Source organism: Rhineura floridana, chromosome 7 (assembly GCF_030035675.1).
Source record: "Rhineura floridana isolate rRhiFlo1 chromosome 7, rRhiFlo1.hap2, whole genome shotgun sequence".
Classification (NCBI taxonomy): domain Eukaryota; kingdom Metazoa; phylum Chordata; class Lepidosauria; order Squamata; family Rhineuridae; genus Rhineura; species Rhineura floridana.
In genome coordinates, this window is record NC_084486.1 from 35,926,705 (window position 1) to 35,941,235 (window position 14,531).

A 14,531-nucleotide genomic window follows, 5' to 3' on the forward strand; every position below is an offset into this window, starting at 1 on the left:
TAAATGCCTCTTTATGAGAGGGAGTGGTCCCTGGCTGTCTGAAAGAAGCGGCGGTGAGACCACTCCTGAAAAAACCTTCCTTGGACCCAGAGGACTTTAACAACTATAGACCAGTGGCAAATGTTCCATTCTTGGGCAAGGTCTTGGAACGAGTGGCTGCTGACCAGCTCCAGGCGCTATTGGATGAAACTGATTATCTAGATCCATTTCAGTCGGGTTTCAGACCTGGTTTTGGCACTGAGACGGCCTTGGTCGCCCTGTGTGATGACCTATATCGGGAGAGAGACAGAGGGAGTGTAACTCTGTTGATTCTCCTTGATCTCTCAGCGGCTTTTGATACCATCGACCATGGTATCCTTCTGGAGAGACTTGCGGAGTTGGGTGTTGGAGGCACTGCTTGGCAGTGGTTCCGCTCCTACTTGGCAGACCGTCTCCAGAAGATAATACTTGGGGAACATTGCTCGACCCCATGGGTTCTCCAATATGGGGTCCCGCAGGGTTCGGTCTTGTCTCCCATGCTCTTTAATATCTATATGAAGCCGTTGGGTGCAGTCATCCGGAGTTTTGGAGTGCGTTGTCATCAGTACGCTGATGACACGCAGCTCTACTTCTCCTTTTCATCTTCTTCAGGTGAGGCGGTCGATGTGCTGAACCGTTGTCTGGACGCGACAATGGACTGGATGAGAACTAACAAACTGAGACTCAATCCGGATAAGACTGAGATGCTGCTGGTGGATGGTTTTTCTGGTCAGATGGTGGATACATACCCTGTCCTGGACGGGGTTACACTCCCCCTAAAGGATCAGGTTCGTAGTTTGGGAGTCGTTTTAGACTCTTCCCTATCACTCGAGGCCCATGTAGCCTCGGTGGCACGGAATGCGTTTTACCAACTTCGGTTGGTAGCCCAGCTACGTCCCTATCTGAGTAAGGAGGACCTTACATCAGTGGTTCATGCTCTGGTAACCTCACGTTTGGACTACTGCAACGCGCTCTACGTAGGGGTACCTCTGAAGACGGTTTGGAAGCTACAGCTAGTGCAAAATACGGCGGCCAGACTGCTAACAAGAACTAAGCGGTCTGAGCATATAACACCTGTTCTGGCTCGCCTGCACTGGCTTCCAATATGCTACCGGGCCAGATTCAAAGTGTTGGTATTAACCTATAAAGCCTTATATGGCGCGGGACCACGATACCTGCAGGAACGCCTCTCCCGTTATGAACCGGTTCGTACACTACGGTCTACTACGAAGGCCCTCCTCCGGGTCCCGACCCATAGGGAGGCCCGGAGGGTAGTAACAAGATCTAGGGCCTTCTCAGTGGTGGCCCCCGAATTGTGGAATAGTCTCCCCGAGGAGGTACGCCTGGCCCCGACACTATTATCTTTTCGGCGCCAGGTTAAAACCTTTCTCTTCTCTGAGGCATTTTAATCTAAGTTATTTATGTAAATGTTGTAATTGGTATTTTAGATGATGTACTTTTATATTTGTTATATTGATCTTGTAATTTTATTATTGTATATGTTTCTGTTTGCCGCCCAGAGAGCTGTTTGCTAGTCGGGCGGGATATAAGCTGAATAAAATAAATAATAAAACAATAAATGTGTGTGTGTGTGTGTGTAAGCGTACAGTCTCATAGACTTCCAACTTAACAGGAAACAAGGGAAGCCACATTTTGTAAGCTAGCAAACACTAGATTATTGTATAGAAACTGGACTTGCCTGATATCTGGGAGTGCTCATGCTCTTGCAAATCACGTGCATTAATTGCATTAATTTGAAACTGGGTGTGGTAAATGGGTCTTGTGAAACTTTTGGCGTGTGGGTATTAAGTTCTCTCCATCCTGTTGCCTGTCTCGAGATTTCTCATTATATACAGGAGGCATCATCTCTCTTCACTCCCTGAAGGATTCAGTAATACCAAGAGCATGGAGGGCTTATGGAAAGGCTGGGTACTGCTGATAGCACTATACCTGGCTTCATACCAAGGTAAGGACAAACTTTTCTGGCTAGGTGAGACAAGCAGAGCGTAGTCTGTATTTCCTAGGAGAATGAGGTAGAACACTTGTTTTATGGGTCAACAAATGAAAAGAGTACCATACATTTTCCTTCCTGAGGAAAAAAATAACTTAGTTGACCAAATGTTCTATTACTGATACAGAAAAAAATGTAACTTATTATTCAAATAGAGAAGGCTTTGTAGAACAGAAGATTGTGTGTAGGGAGGGAGAGTGCTTCGAAAAGTGTCTGTGCTAACCTCTGATCAAGAGTAGTAGATAACTTTGATACTCTTTATCTTGGTAAACTGCTTGGTTTTCTTAGATAGGGAGACGTTACTTCAGCAGAAGATTGTAAGACATGTATCATAAAATTCCCTTTGTTCAACTTTTCTGAAGAATGACAGCTGTATAAAATGTATTATTTACGTTTCATGGTCTGCAGTGGATCAGACTTGAGTATTGTGGATCAAGCCTCTAGGCTTTTAATCTACAAGGGGTGAAGTGGAATAGGTACATGATGTAGCAAAACCCACAAATAATTACATGTGCACATAATATGTGTGGCGTAGTGGTTAAGGTGTTGGACTATTTCTTCATGAAGTTGCTTTAGGCTGCAATTCAATACATGTCTACTCCACAGAAAGCTCCATTGGGTTCATGAGACTTACTCCCAGGTAAGTGTGTATTGGGATGCAGCCTTAATCGCATTTGACTTTCTGTAGTTCACATTGCAGTCCCTATGTAGTTTTGCAGTGGACTACAACTTCCTTTCTATTATAGCAGAGCAGGTATTTTCTGGCAGATAGATTTTAACGTAGATAGATGTTTAAATCTGGGAAGCACATCTGCTTACTAGCATGTCCATTCTTGCTAAACTTGTTTTCAGAGTTAGAAGGTGTCTTCATTTCAAGGTAGGACTTGCACATCATTTAGCCTGGGTGATGAGGCAGTAAGTACATAGCACATTTCCTTGGAGAAAAAACCATTTTGAAAACATCGTGAGTGTTTAACTCAAAATAAACCCTGATTTCCCTGTATTATATTAATGCCACCAATGTGCAAAAGTAGGAAATGGGTAATCTTTTGTATGTCATATTTTAAGTGCATATCTGTGCAAGTGTGGTTGTTTGTCTATAAAAGGCTTGTGATGCTGGTGGTTCTAGATTGGGCACAATGATGAAAGTAATGGAGTGGGAGCATTTTACCCAAGTCCAGAAACGAGTTCATATTGGTTTGTCCATGCTTTTGGATTTCTCTACAGCCCAATAGAATTCCATTCACACAATTTGTTTTACTGATTTATTTGAAACATTTTTATACCAGCCAAAAAGGCTCCCAGAACAGCTTACCAAAGATTAAGAATAAGCCGTTCCTGAACTCAAGGTTGCCAGCCAAGAGACATGACACAAAAGCAAAAGGAATTGGGAGGGAGCAGAAAAAAATTCAGGCACTCATTTAAAAGCAACTATTCAGGAATGAAAATTTCAAGAAGAGGGGACAAAAATTGTTGGCTTCTCAGCAGGGCTAATGGTGGCCCTGCTTCCCTTCTCATTCTCTGCTGAAGCCTGATGGAATGGCAGTAGCTAGGTGACAGTTTTCGTGTGGGATGGTCTAGTCCCAAGTGGTGTCTTGTTTATGAATAAAAATCACTTTAATCTGTGTTAGAAGGTATTTGCCGTATGTATGTCAGTGTTGCACAGGACGTTCCCTCCAGCAGACAATCTGAGCAGTCTTACAACCATATAGACTTCTCTGGGATCCCTGATTGGGCTACAGCTCTTCAATGTATGTAATGTATGTATGAGAGCTATTTGCTAAGGGCGGTATATAAATGCAACCAAATAAATAAATAATAAATAAATTTAAGGACCTGTCAGTCGATGCACTACATCTTGGTAGAAAATGCGTTTGCCACACAAATTTGAACTGCTCCAAGTGTGTTCAATAGAGTCAAGATGGGAGGCTGACCAAGTCATGTCTGTTAAATATCTCTTCATGCTCTTCATTCCCTCATAACGAATCGCCCTTGGGACAGCTAAGAACTGTATCTCTCAAAATAGCAGCTACAATATTAAAACCAAAGCTCGTAGCAAGAAACAAATTACAAGTCCCTCTCCCTCTGACTGCTTGCTAGAATAGAAACCTCCCAGCTCCTTTTGAAAAGGTGAGGATTGGCCTGATGGGGTATCAAGAAGGCCCTACCCCCATAGGTGCAGAACCTGTGGCTGTCCAGATGTTGCTGGCCTACCAACTCTCCCAGCCAGCATGGCCTATGGTTGGGAATGATGGGGAGTTGTAGATCAGCAACAACTGTGGAGGTCAACAAGTTCTCAATCCCTGGCCTAGACAAACCAATGTTTTACAGTCATTGTGCCTTCACCCTCTTCTATGGAGCATAGGCTGAACACTGTACTGAGCAGTTTTTCATGCCTGATCTGCCTTGAGGAAGTTCTGCAGGAGGAGTGTGCATAGCATAAACATTCCTGGGATACTCTGGGCTATATAGGGCACACCCCAACTCCCACTTCATTGCACCATAAGCAGATTCATTATTTGCAAGCTGAATGAGACTCTTCCCTGCCCCCAGGAGCTCAGTGCTGTTCAGTTAAACAATACTAAACATGACAAGATCAAAATATGAGGGCTGAAACTTCTATAATCAAGTGCTCTAAAAGCACTGACAGTACCACTTAACAATAAGGATATGCAGAAGTTTCATCGGGACATTTTGTACTCTGACCAAATGCCAGACCATGAAAAAGCCACCGTCTTCTAAAACCAAAGTTTCAGAAGTGCTGCTCTCTCTCCCTCCTGCCCTTGCCTTAAATCACCACCTCTGAGAATGTGCTATGTTTTGGACTCTTCAGAATTCTTCAGGTGATAAATGGATGAGGCTCTAAGGAAAGTGTGGGGAACCTTTTGCCCTCCAGGTACCCATCAGCCCCTGCAAGCATGGCTAATGGCCAGGAATGATGGGAGGTGTGCAGCAACATCTGGAGGACCAAAGGTTCCCCACAACTGCTCTAAGGTAACACATACTTTGGAGGTGAGAGTCCAGGTTTTGTTTTATCACCTGTTGTAAGGAATCGGAGGCAAGATAAGCCTTACTAGAAGAGAGAGAGAGAGAGCTATGTAATACTAGTAAGGGTAAAGAAATTTGGGGGGGGGTTAGACATGTTGCACAAGGGAGCAGGTCTCTTCACACAGGTTTTTTTTTCTAAGCTAGGAGCTGAGTGTTGCTGTAATCAACACTGTGGACCCCTCATGGCTAAAGTTCTTCCGTGTGTAGCATCAAGCTGCCTTGGGGTTGCGATATTTGTTAGGTTCCATAATACTTTCAAATTTCACAAACACAGTGAAATGGAAAGACCAGTACGTTGCCTAGCTTTATCCAATTATTTGCCAGTCCTGGGAGGAAAGGAAGATATACCTGACAGAAGCCAGAGGAGATACCCAAAACTAGCTGAGGTGTGAGAAGGAGTAGAAGAGCATAAATTCTGAACGGTTATTCTTACAGAGAGTAGCAAGAATACCGATTAAGTAGCCGGCTGTGGGCTCTTTACTCTTTGAATATCTCTAGGAATTCTGGGGCCTATTCAATATTTTTCTATAGGATGTCTTGCATTCTCAAACAAAAATAAGCCATGTAGCATCTACTTTGTTCAACAATTTTTTTTCCCTTTACTATTACTCAGCAGCATAAATCATACTGCTAGGAGTTCATTGGAGAACTCAGGCATGCATAATGTATGGAATGTTCTGCCACAAGATGTAGTGATACCTGCTGGCATATAAGCAAATGGATGGAAGACAGTCCTTATCAATGGCTACTCGCCATGATGGTATCTTCAGTTTTCAAGGCAATATACCACCAAATACTATTTGCTGGGGAGCGACAATGGAGAAGGGCTAGCACATTTAATCCCTGTTTATAGGCTTTCTCAAGGCAACTGGTTGGCATCAGAGGGAAGCAGAATGCTAGACAGACCTAGTGTGGGGAACTTTTGGTCCTCCAGATAATGCTGAACTGCAACTCCCAACAGCCCCAGCACGCATGGTCAATGGTCAGGGACTATGGGAGTTGTAGTGCAGCAACATCTGGAGAGCCAAAGGTCTCTGTTTTATTCGCAGAGCTACCTTTGTGTTAATGCAGAAGGCCTTGGGTGAATAAAGCTGCTGATTAAAAGATGACTGTACAATGCAGTATAGCAGTTTGGGAAGAAACTAACAATTCTAAGTGCACATTTGAAAATTATGTACTGTGCCTTCCCTCCGCGTTGAGAGCTGCTAGTGCACAAATTTCCACAACAGCTTCGAGTATGGTTTAAAGAAATACTTGGATGTATTTATGTACTACTGCCTTTCATTGGCAACAATGGAAATCTATTGCAATGGATGTCATTGTTGGCCATCACAGCTATAACACTAATGTATTGAGCAAAAGTTCTATGTTCTTCATTAATCCACACAGTGACTCTAGTGAAGGTTGTTAATGCTTCTGTTTTTACAGAGTGGGAATCTGAGGCTAAGGCATATTTCTGGTGATCCACCAGCAGATAATGCCCTTTGAACTGATTTCTCAAGTACAAGTTGAATACACTTTCTGCTGTCTGGTATCCAGCAAGCAATCTTCAAAAGATCTTCTACCAGGCTGCACTAGCAATGCATAACTCCTAAAATTTTAAATTGCATTTAACTCTTGTATTTTATCTTGTTAAGTTGCTTTGAGGCTTTTTCTTTTGTATAGTGACTAACAAATGTAATAAATAAATAAATAAGAAATAATAAAATGAAAGGGACTGAGGCTTACTTTACATTCAAGTTTTATTCCCTGGAACTTTTTTTGTTAGCCCAGGTATTTGCCTACTTTATGAGTGATGAGTACATGTAAGATGAATACATGTTTATGCCCCAGATTCAGCATGGATACTGGAAAATAAGAGAACCAATCCTTGGTGCAAATTAAGCCCTCTTGTCAGTCTAGATTGGCTTTCTCCAACCTGGTGACCTACAACATCTGGAGGTTAACCAGGTTGGGAAAGGCTAGTTTAGATGTTGGATGCAAAGAAGTCAGCAAACTCTTTAAAAGGCAGATGGAACTGAATTATACAAAACTATATTTGTGATGAGCTTTGTGGTACCTGAGCTTGCTCAAGATAGCAGAGTGACTCTGTTGTGGCACCTGGCTGATGTCCAAACTGTGGAAATTGCAACATGGTCATATAGGGCTTCTCCTGCCTGGTGGTGGTGGTGGGTTTTTTTAAGATGCTAGACCTGGAGTAGGGAAGGGGTCGCTTGGAAATGAAAGTAAAAGAGAAGTAGCATCAAACTACCCACATTGTATACATTTGTCTCTACTTTTGCCTACTGGGAAAGCATCCTTCGTCCTTGCTGCATCTCCAGTCTCTCATAATATAGCAGTGCAAGGAGGCATACCTCAGCAGATGCATGATTGTATTCTGTGCTATGATTGTATTCTGTGCTAAGGAGAACTGGATTCATGTACCTGCGTACAAGCTGTAACATACATCATACAACTATCTGATCTGCACCATTTAGTTTAGTGTTAATGGAAAAGTATGGAGGTGTTAGGAGTCAAAGGAAGTAAGTTGCAGGTGTGAGCTCAGAGCAGTAGAGGGCAAGGGACAGGGATGAACAAACCCCATGAATGGTGGGAGGGCATAGATCCCATATTTTGATCACTAGTAGCCCTTGCCCGTCCCTTGCAAGGCTTCTCATCCTTCAATAGGCATAGCCAGTATCTTCGAGTCTACTTTCTTAATTGTGATTGGACTCTTTAAAAAAACAAAAAGAGCCCACACTGCTGGGTTTATATTACTTGCATATACATACAGGGCATATGTAGATTCGTATGGAAAGTGTTCCTCCCTGAACTGAGTAGCTATAAGAAAAGTATAGCATGACCTCATAGCTTAGCATTGCCAATGAGCAAGGCTTGTCTTTAGCAAAAGTAGGTTAGAAGATGGAGAAATTTAATTGTGGGATGGATTGCTTCAAACCACTCCCTAGGGCTCTCCTGTGTCCCTGAAAATAGCTGGTAATAACTACCAGCTATTTTTCCTCCCTTTAAAAAATACATATTGAACAGCATCCAGTGTATAAAGTTTTAATAAAATTTCCTTGTAGATTACTGAAGGTACTTACTGGCGAGGTGTGTTTAGCTCATTTGGCATAATTTTAGGAGCAAGTGAGCAGTGGGGAGATAAAGGTTTTCTTCCTGTTTGTCGTTACATGCCGTCAATGATGGTGACCCTATGAATCAGCAACCTCCAGTAGCATCTGTTGTAAACCACCCTGTTCAGATCTTGTAAGTTCAGGTCTGGGACTTCCTTTATGGAATCAACCCATCTCTTGTTTGATCTTCCTCTTTTTCTACTCCCTTCTGTCTTTCCCAGCATTATTGTCTTTTCTAGTGAATCATGTGTTCTCATTATGCGTCCAAAGTATGATTACCTCTGTTTCATCATTTTAGCTTCTAGTGATAGTTCTGGTTTAATTTGTTCTAACACCCAGTTATGTATTTTTCATGGTTCATGGTATGCACAAAGCTCTCCTCCAGCACCACATTTCAAAGGAGTTTATTCTTCCTGTTTATCCTCCCATATATTATACTAAGGATTAGTTCACACTTGTGGGTTTGACTAATGACTAAAATGAGAATGATTGGCTTGCCGTGTGCAACAGCCTGCCATTATAGATGAAATGCTATACAGAGAACTTTTTTAGGTTATCCAACTATTACGCCAGACCTAGTACTTCCTGAGTAGTTGTTCCTTCGCTGAGAGTCAACTATGCTACAATGTATATTTGACTCTCATGTTTTGCTTCGCTTCCTTTCCGTTTCTCCCTTCTTCACTGAGGCATGGAAACTATTTTTATGCGAATACTTTGTTGGAGGCTTTTTTTCAAAGGAAACATTTAATCCCCATGGTTTTATTTATTTATTTTGCAGATTTATATCCCGCTCTAGTTCAGAGAATCCAAATTCAGAGCGGTGAACAAAGTAAATAATTCACTAGTACAGAATCATACAAAGTATAACAATAATTGCTAAAAAGTCAGAGACGTTTCCCTTTAAAAATTAAAAGCTTGATAAAATAAAGTTTTGGTCCGGCGACGAAAGTCCATAAGAGAGGGAGAGAGCCGTATCTCAAGTGGTAGATTGTTCCAAAAGGTAGGTGCTGCGACAGAAAAAGCTTGTTTTCTAATGGCCATTTGGCGGATGGTAAAAGTTGATGGAACCCTAAGGGTGTATTCAGCACTTGATCTCATGGGCCGATGGGTTTTAAATTTAAAGAGACGGTTCACTAAATACGTCGGTGCTAATCCATGTAGGGCTTTAAACGTTAGAACCAGTAACTTAAACTGGTGTCAAAATTCTATGGGGAGCCAATGTAGATGATATAGAAGAGGCGTGGTATGGGCCCGAGGGCCAGTTCTTGTGATCATCCTTGCCGCTGCTCTTTGTACCAACTTGAGCAGTCGAAGTGATCTAATCGGGAGTCCAACATACAAGGAATTACAATAATCTAGCCGCGAAGTTACCAAGGCTTGGGTTACGTTTCTTAGATCAGCCATTCCTAAAAATGGTTGCAGTTGGCGGACCAGCTTTAATTTGGCAAATGCAGCTCTTGAGACAGCCGCAACTTGAGGTTCTAAGGTCAAATTTGAATCCAGAATTATACCCAAGCTACGGACTTGAGTCTTCAGAGGGAGTAGTAGTCCATCCAGTGATGGTAAAAATTCGGTTTCTTGAGGAGAACTTTTTCCAATAAGGATGATCTCTGTCTTTTCTGGATTTAACTTCAGTTTGTTTCTGGTCATCCAATTCTGAATTGCCGTGAGACATAGGTTAAGAGGAAGGATGGCCTCTTTGTCATTTGGTGGAAAAGAACAATAAAGCTGTGTATCGTCCGCATACTGATGGTAATGAATTCCAAATTTTTGAATGATCTTGCCTAGAGGCCTCATATAAATGTTAAATAACATCGGGGATAGGACAGAGCCCTGCGGAACGCCATATCTTAAAGGCCAGGGTTCTGAACAATAATCCCCGAGGGCAACTTTTTGAAGTCTGCCTTCTAAGAAGGAGCGGAGCCACTGTAGGATCAAGCCTTTAAGTCCAATTTCCGAGAGACGATCTAGCAAGATGTCATGATCGATAGTGTCGAAAGTGGCTGATAAATCTAATAGAACTAGTAGTGACAAATTACCCTTATCTAATTCTAGCCGAAGGTCGTCAATTAATGTGACTAAGGCTGTTTCTGTCCCATGATTTGGCCTGAAACCTGATTGTAAGGAGTCGTAGCAGTCGATGGTGTCGATGAACGTTTGTAACTGTGTAGCTACGACTCTTTCGATGACTTTACTCAGGAAAGGCAAGTTGGACACCGGGCGGAAGACGATAAATTAATAAGATTACAATAGGATCCTGATGACCAAGCTTTAGACCAAGGAATTCAAAACCTGGATAATTTTTGTAAGGTAATCTGGATAACAAGATGGATTCGCGATAAATAAAGGCTACACCCCCCCCTCAATTGTCTAGTCTCGGTTGGTGAAGAGCAGAGTATCCCGGGGGGCAGAGGCTGTTTAGATTAGCTCCACCTGAGTCTTCAAGCCAAGTTTGGGTTATACATGCGAAATCAGCGCATTCATCTTTAATCAGATCATAGATGAAAGCCGTCTTGTTATTTACTGATCTCGCATTAAAAAGTAACGTTGAATAGTTCATATGTATTGGTATGTTCAAGACGGAGTTTTCAGTTCTTTGTGAGACTCGAGTAGGAGTTACTAGGCAACGTGACGAACAAAAACTCTTAAAGTGATGAGGAGTGTTTGATCGATTATATTTTCCTTGCCCTAAAATTGTTGATATAGGAGTGACGATCATATTATTGGCCTGTTCATTCTTGGATCCATTTGGTGCTAAAGGGGGTCCATAAATATTAGGCCGCCATTGCTCAATGGTTCAGCGTTGAGATTGAGATGCCTCAGCGATTGGAGTAATAGACTTAGGGTATTCTGAATCTACAAGCTCCATGGTTGAGGGAGGAAATGCTGGGGAGATAGTCAACATAGTATCAGCAACAACCACCTCAGGATTAGAGATGGGAAGCTTATTCTGGAGAGTTAAGAGAAGGTTCTGTAAATTATCAATGATCTCACTTTGGATATCAACAGAAAAGTTGGGGAATTTAGATATTAAATCATCAATGTTTTTATCCAAAAAAATGGAAGATTGCAGTTGTTTATCATCAAAATTCACTGATGTCTTATAGGCCGTAGTCTTTTGCAGTTGAAAAGTTGTATTGTTTATTTGGGAATCAGAGATTAAAGCAGTATATCCTGGGACGGCAGTGTCCGATATATCTGGCGCCATAGCCAAGTGGTTGACTGGAGATGTTTGCGAATTAAAAGCAGGACGTTCCGGTATTAGAGAATATGGTTCTTCAGTTGGGTGCTGTGGGCCAAACTGTACATGATGTTTATCACCCCATTGGCCCCTTTCTTTCATAAATTGCCAGCATGTGTGGGGTAAGGGAAGGTAAGAGTCCCGTTTTGCATCGGGGCTCTTGCACTGGCAATTTTATGAAAGAAGCTTGTACCCAATGGCAAATGGTGTGACATGTGTAAAACGGCACTAAATTTATACTGTACACAAGGCTGCTGAGACTTTCATAAATGACATAGCATTCAGTTTTGAGGATAAAGGAAAACATGGCTGATGGGCCTTTTGTTGTTCAATGGTGTCAACTTCTGCTGCAGTTCTCTTGCCTGCTTATTGCCCTCTGTCTTTTATAAGTCCTTTTTAAAAGCCAGCTCTGTACCCAGGTAAGAACGCCTCTGAAGCTGTAGTTCCTATCTCATAATCGGGTGTGTATATCCTGCGTCAATAAAAACTGAAATTGGTGATCTGTATGAATTATCTACATTATGTACAAACTTACTTGGTTTTCTATAACTTCTGCTGCAGGAGAGAGGTACTAAGGTACGTACTCTGTGGAAACCCGTGCTAAGCCCTCATCTTTTACAAATGCTGTAATTTTCAACAATTACAATGCATAGAAATTTTCACTTGCCATAAATTAGTTTAAAGGATGATTATAAAGTTGCAAATATTCAAATCAGTCCTGAAAATTTAGTTGTATTCTGCAAATTGAGCTTATTTAAATACAAACCCACCCTGTACTGTAACCTGTGTCACCTTGCTGCAGCTGCATGATCTCTCCTCCATTGCAGTGTACCCGCTCAGAGACTTCACATAGGGGTCAGGATAGTTGCCAAAAGATTGGTGGTGCTGAGATATTAAGTACTTTTTTAAAAAAGCAATGTGGTTTTTAAGATTGTCACAGTCAGTGCTAAGAAGGTTTTTGTTTTTACATCTAAGATTCAAAGGTTTGTTAGGGAGAATAGTGTTTCAGTTGCTGCAGTTTCTAAATGGCACCACTCTTAGTGCTGGATGCTTGGGAAAAGTACTTCAGAGTTGCAAAATACTGAACATCTTCAGGTCTTTGGTCTCATCTGGGAATCTGCCAAGCTTTCTCTTAGTCAAACTGTAGCCCTGTTTGTTTTAACTTGGGGTGAGAAAATGACAATTTCTTCCATAGTTAGTAATCACCACTGCAAAGAGAATTGGGGTGGGTTAGTGGTTAGAGTGCTGGACTAGGAGGTGGTTAAAGCCAGGTTCAAATTCTTGGTTACCATGAAGCTCACTGCAATGTCACTGCCTCTAACAGGATACCTGCAGGTATGTGATGAGAACCTTCTGTATGTGAGTGTCTTTGGCCATGGGCCAGGATAGAAACATGCTAGTACATTACATGGTTGCTTGTACAGGATAGGAGCAGTAGTCGGATCTAGGTTCTTGGTATGCTATCTTCTTGCTTACACTGTAGTTGGCAGGTGTACAGAAACTACAATGTGCATTTCATCTCTAGCAGGGGAAGTACAATTTAAACAAATCACCTGGTTCTTTAAGTGAAAACACCTTAAAAACACCAGGGCAGTTTTTAAGAATGAGAGAAGGTGCAGGTCGCACTTGTTGCCTTCTACCCGCCAAATGATGGGCGATCCAAACATTCTGTATGTGGGGCTAAATGAGCAAGATGGACTGAATCTACACTATAATCTTATTCACATGATTTTAGTTATTAAATACAGAGCTGGAAAGCAGGTCAAGTAGCTCATTTAAAATCCCTTGTATTATCTCGCACAACAATCTTGGTAGTGACAAACAAAATGACATGATGCTTTTATATTCCTTCCAACACAGCTTACCCTTATTTAGGTTCTTTAAAAGTTCTTTGTTCCTGCTTCAAGGAATCTCCCCTCCCACTTTCTTCAGAAACAGGTGTGTCACTTTACTAGGCTGGGCACAAATGAAAATGCAATGCCAGCAAAAGAGGGAATGACCAATTTGAGTGGGTATGACCAACTCCCGACTGCTGAGACAAGATGAATAGGCACAGAGACTTCAATAAGGGGCCATTGCTTTGGGTTGGGGTCTAGTCACTTCCAGTTCCTATTGAGTCCAAGTCTGTTGGTGTCAAATGTGCAAGTTTACCCTCTTGATAGGATCATGTTCTCACATGTGACACCTGACTATCTCTTACCAAGTCAGTAACTGACTATCTCTTACCTTGTTTGGCCTTTAGCCAGCCTCACTCTGTACACTCTCCCTCCATTCTTCCTATGTTTGTGTAGTAGAGTGGCTGGTGTGCTGGGCTGGGACCTGGGAGACCAGGGTTCAAATCCCCACTCAGCCATGAAGCTCACTGGGTAACCTTGGGCCAGTCACTGACTCTCAGCCCAACCTACTTCACAGGTTTGGAGTGAGGATAAAATGGGGATCAGGAAAACAATGAATGCCGCCTTGAGCTCCTTGGAAAGGTGGGATTTAAATGTAATAATAAATACAAATAATTGATATATATTTCAATATATAGCTACCCACGAAAAATACTACATCTTGCACCTGATGTAGTGTGCTTTGGTGTACACAAGTTGATGCTATAACGTTATGTTAAAAGACATAGGATGTTGGTGGTTTTTGCTTAATGTGAGTACCCCTTGGCTCCTTTGGAAGGAAGAGCGGAATATACATTCAATAAATAGTAATGATAATACCCTTCTGGAATTCTTTATTATTGCATAAGTTTAATAAAGTAGCAGCATGCTGAAGTCAAGTTCTTGAGGTGTAAAAGTAATTCTTGTTAAATAGGGTGGCATAGTGAGCCATGTTGGGGGAGGGGTGCCATCTTCACCATAGCACCATCCTAATGGCAGTGTTCACCCTTCTATATTGATAGCATGATTTGACCTGGTCCTGCCCACACTTTTCCCTGAGTAGGTGATGGAGATGTTCAGTACCATAGGAATGTCATTGCTCACTCACTCATTCAACTTTCTGGGAAGTTATGAAGCAGTGAACATTTTGAGGGGAGGAATCTGCATAAATAAATGCACTGGGTGTAGACTTGAACCTGGGCCAATAGACAAAAGGTTTTGTGGCT

At 42.0% G+C, this 14,531-nt stretch overlaps 1 protein-coding gene across 1 annotated transcript in view; it reads left to right on the forward strand.

Moving 5' to 3' along the window:
- Positions 1-1,818: 1,818 nt before the first annotated feature.
- The window catches only part of LOC133388832 (prosaposin-like), a 49,697-nt gene continuing 36,984 nt past the window's right edge, over positions 1,819-14,531 (forward strand). The window contains exon 1 of the mRNA XM_061635227.1: positions 1,819-1,984. Coding sequence (XP_061491211.1) covers positions 1,924-1,984 — 61 coding nt within the window. The 5' untranslated portion in view covers positions 1,819-1,923. The remainder of the gene's footprint in view (positions 1,985-14,531) is intronic.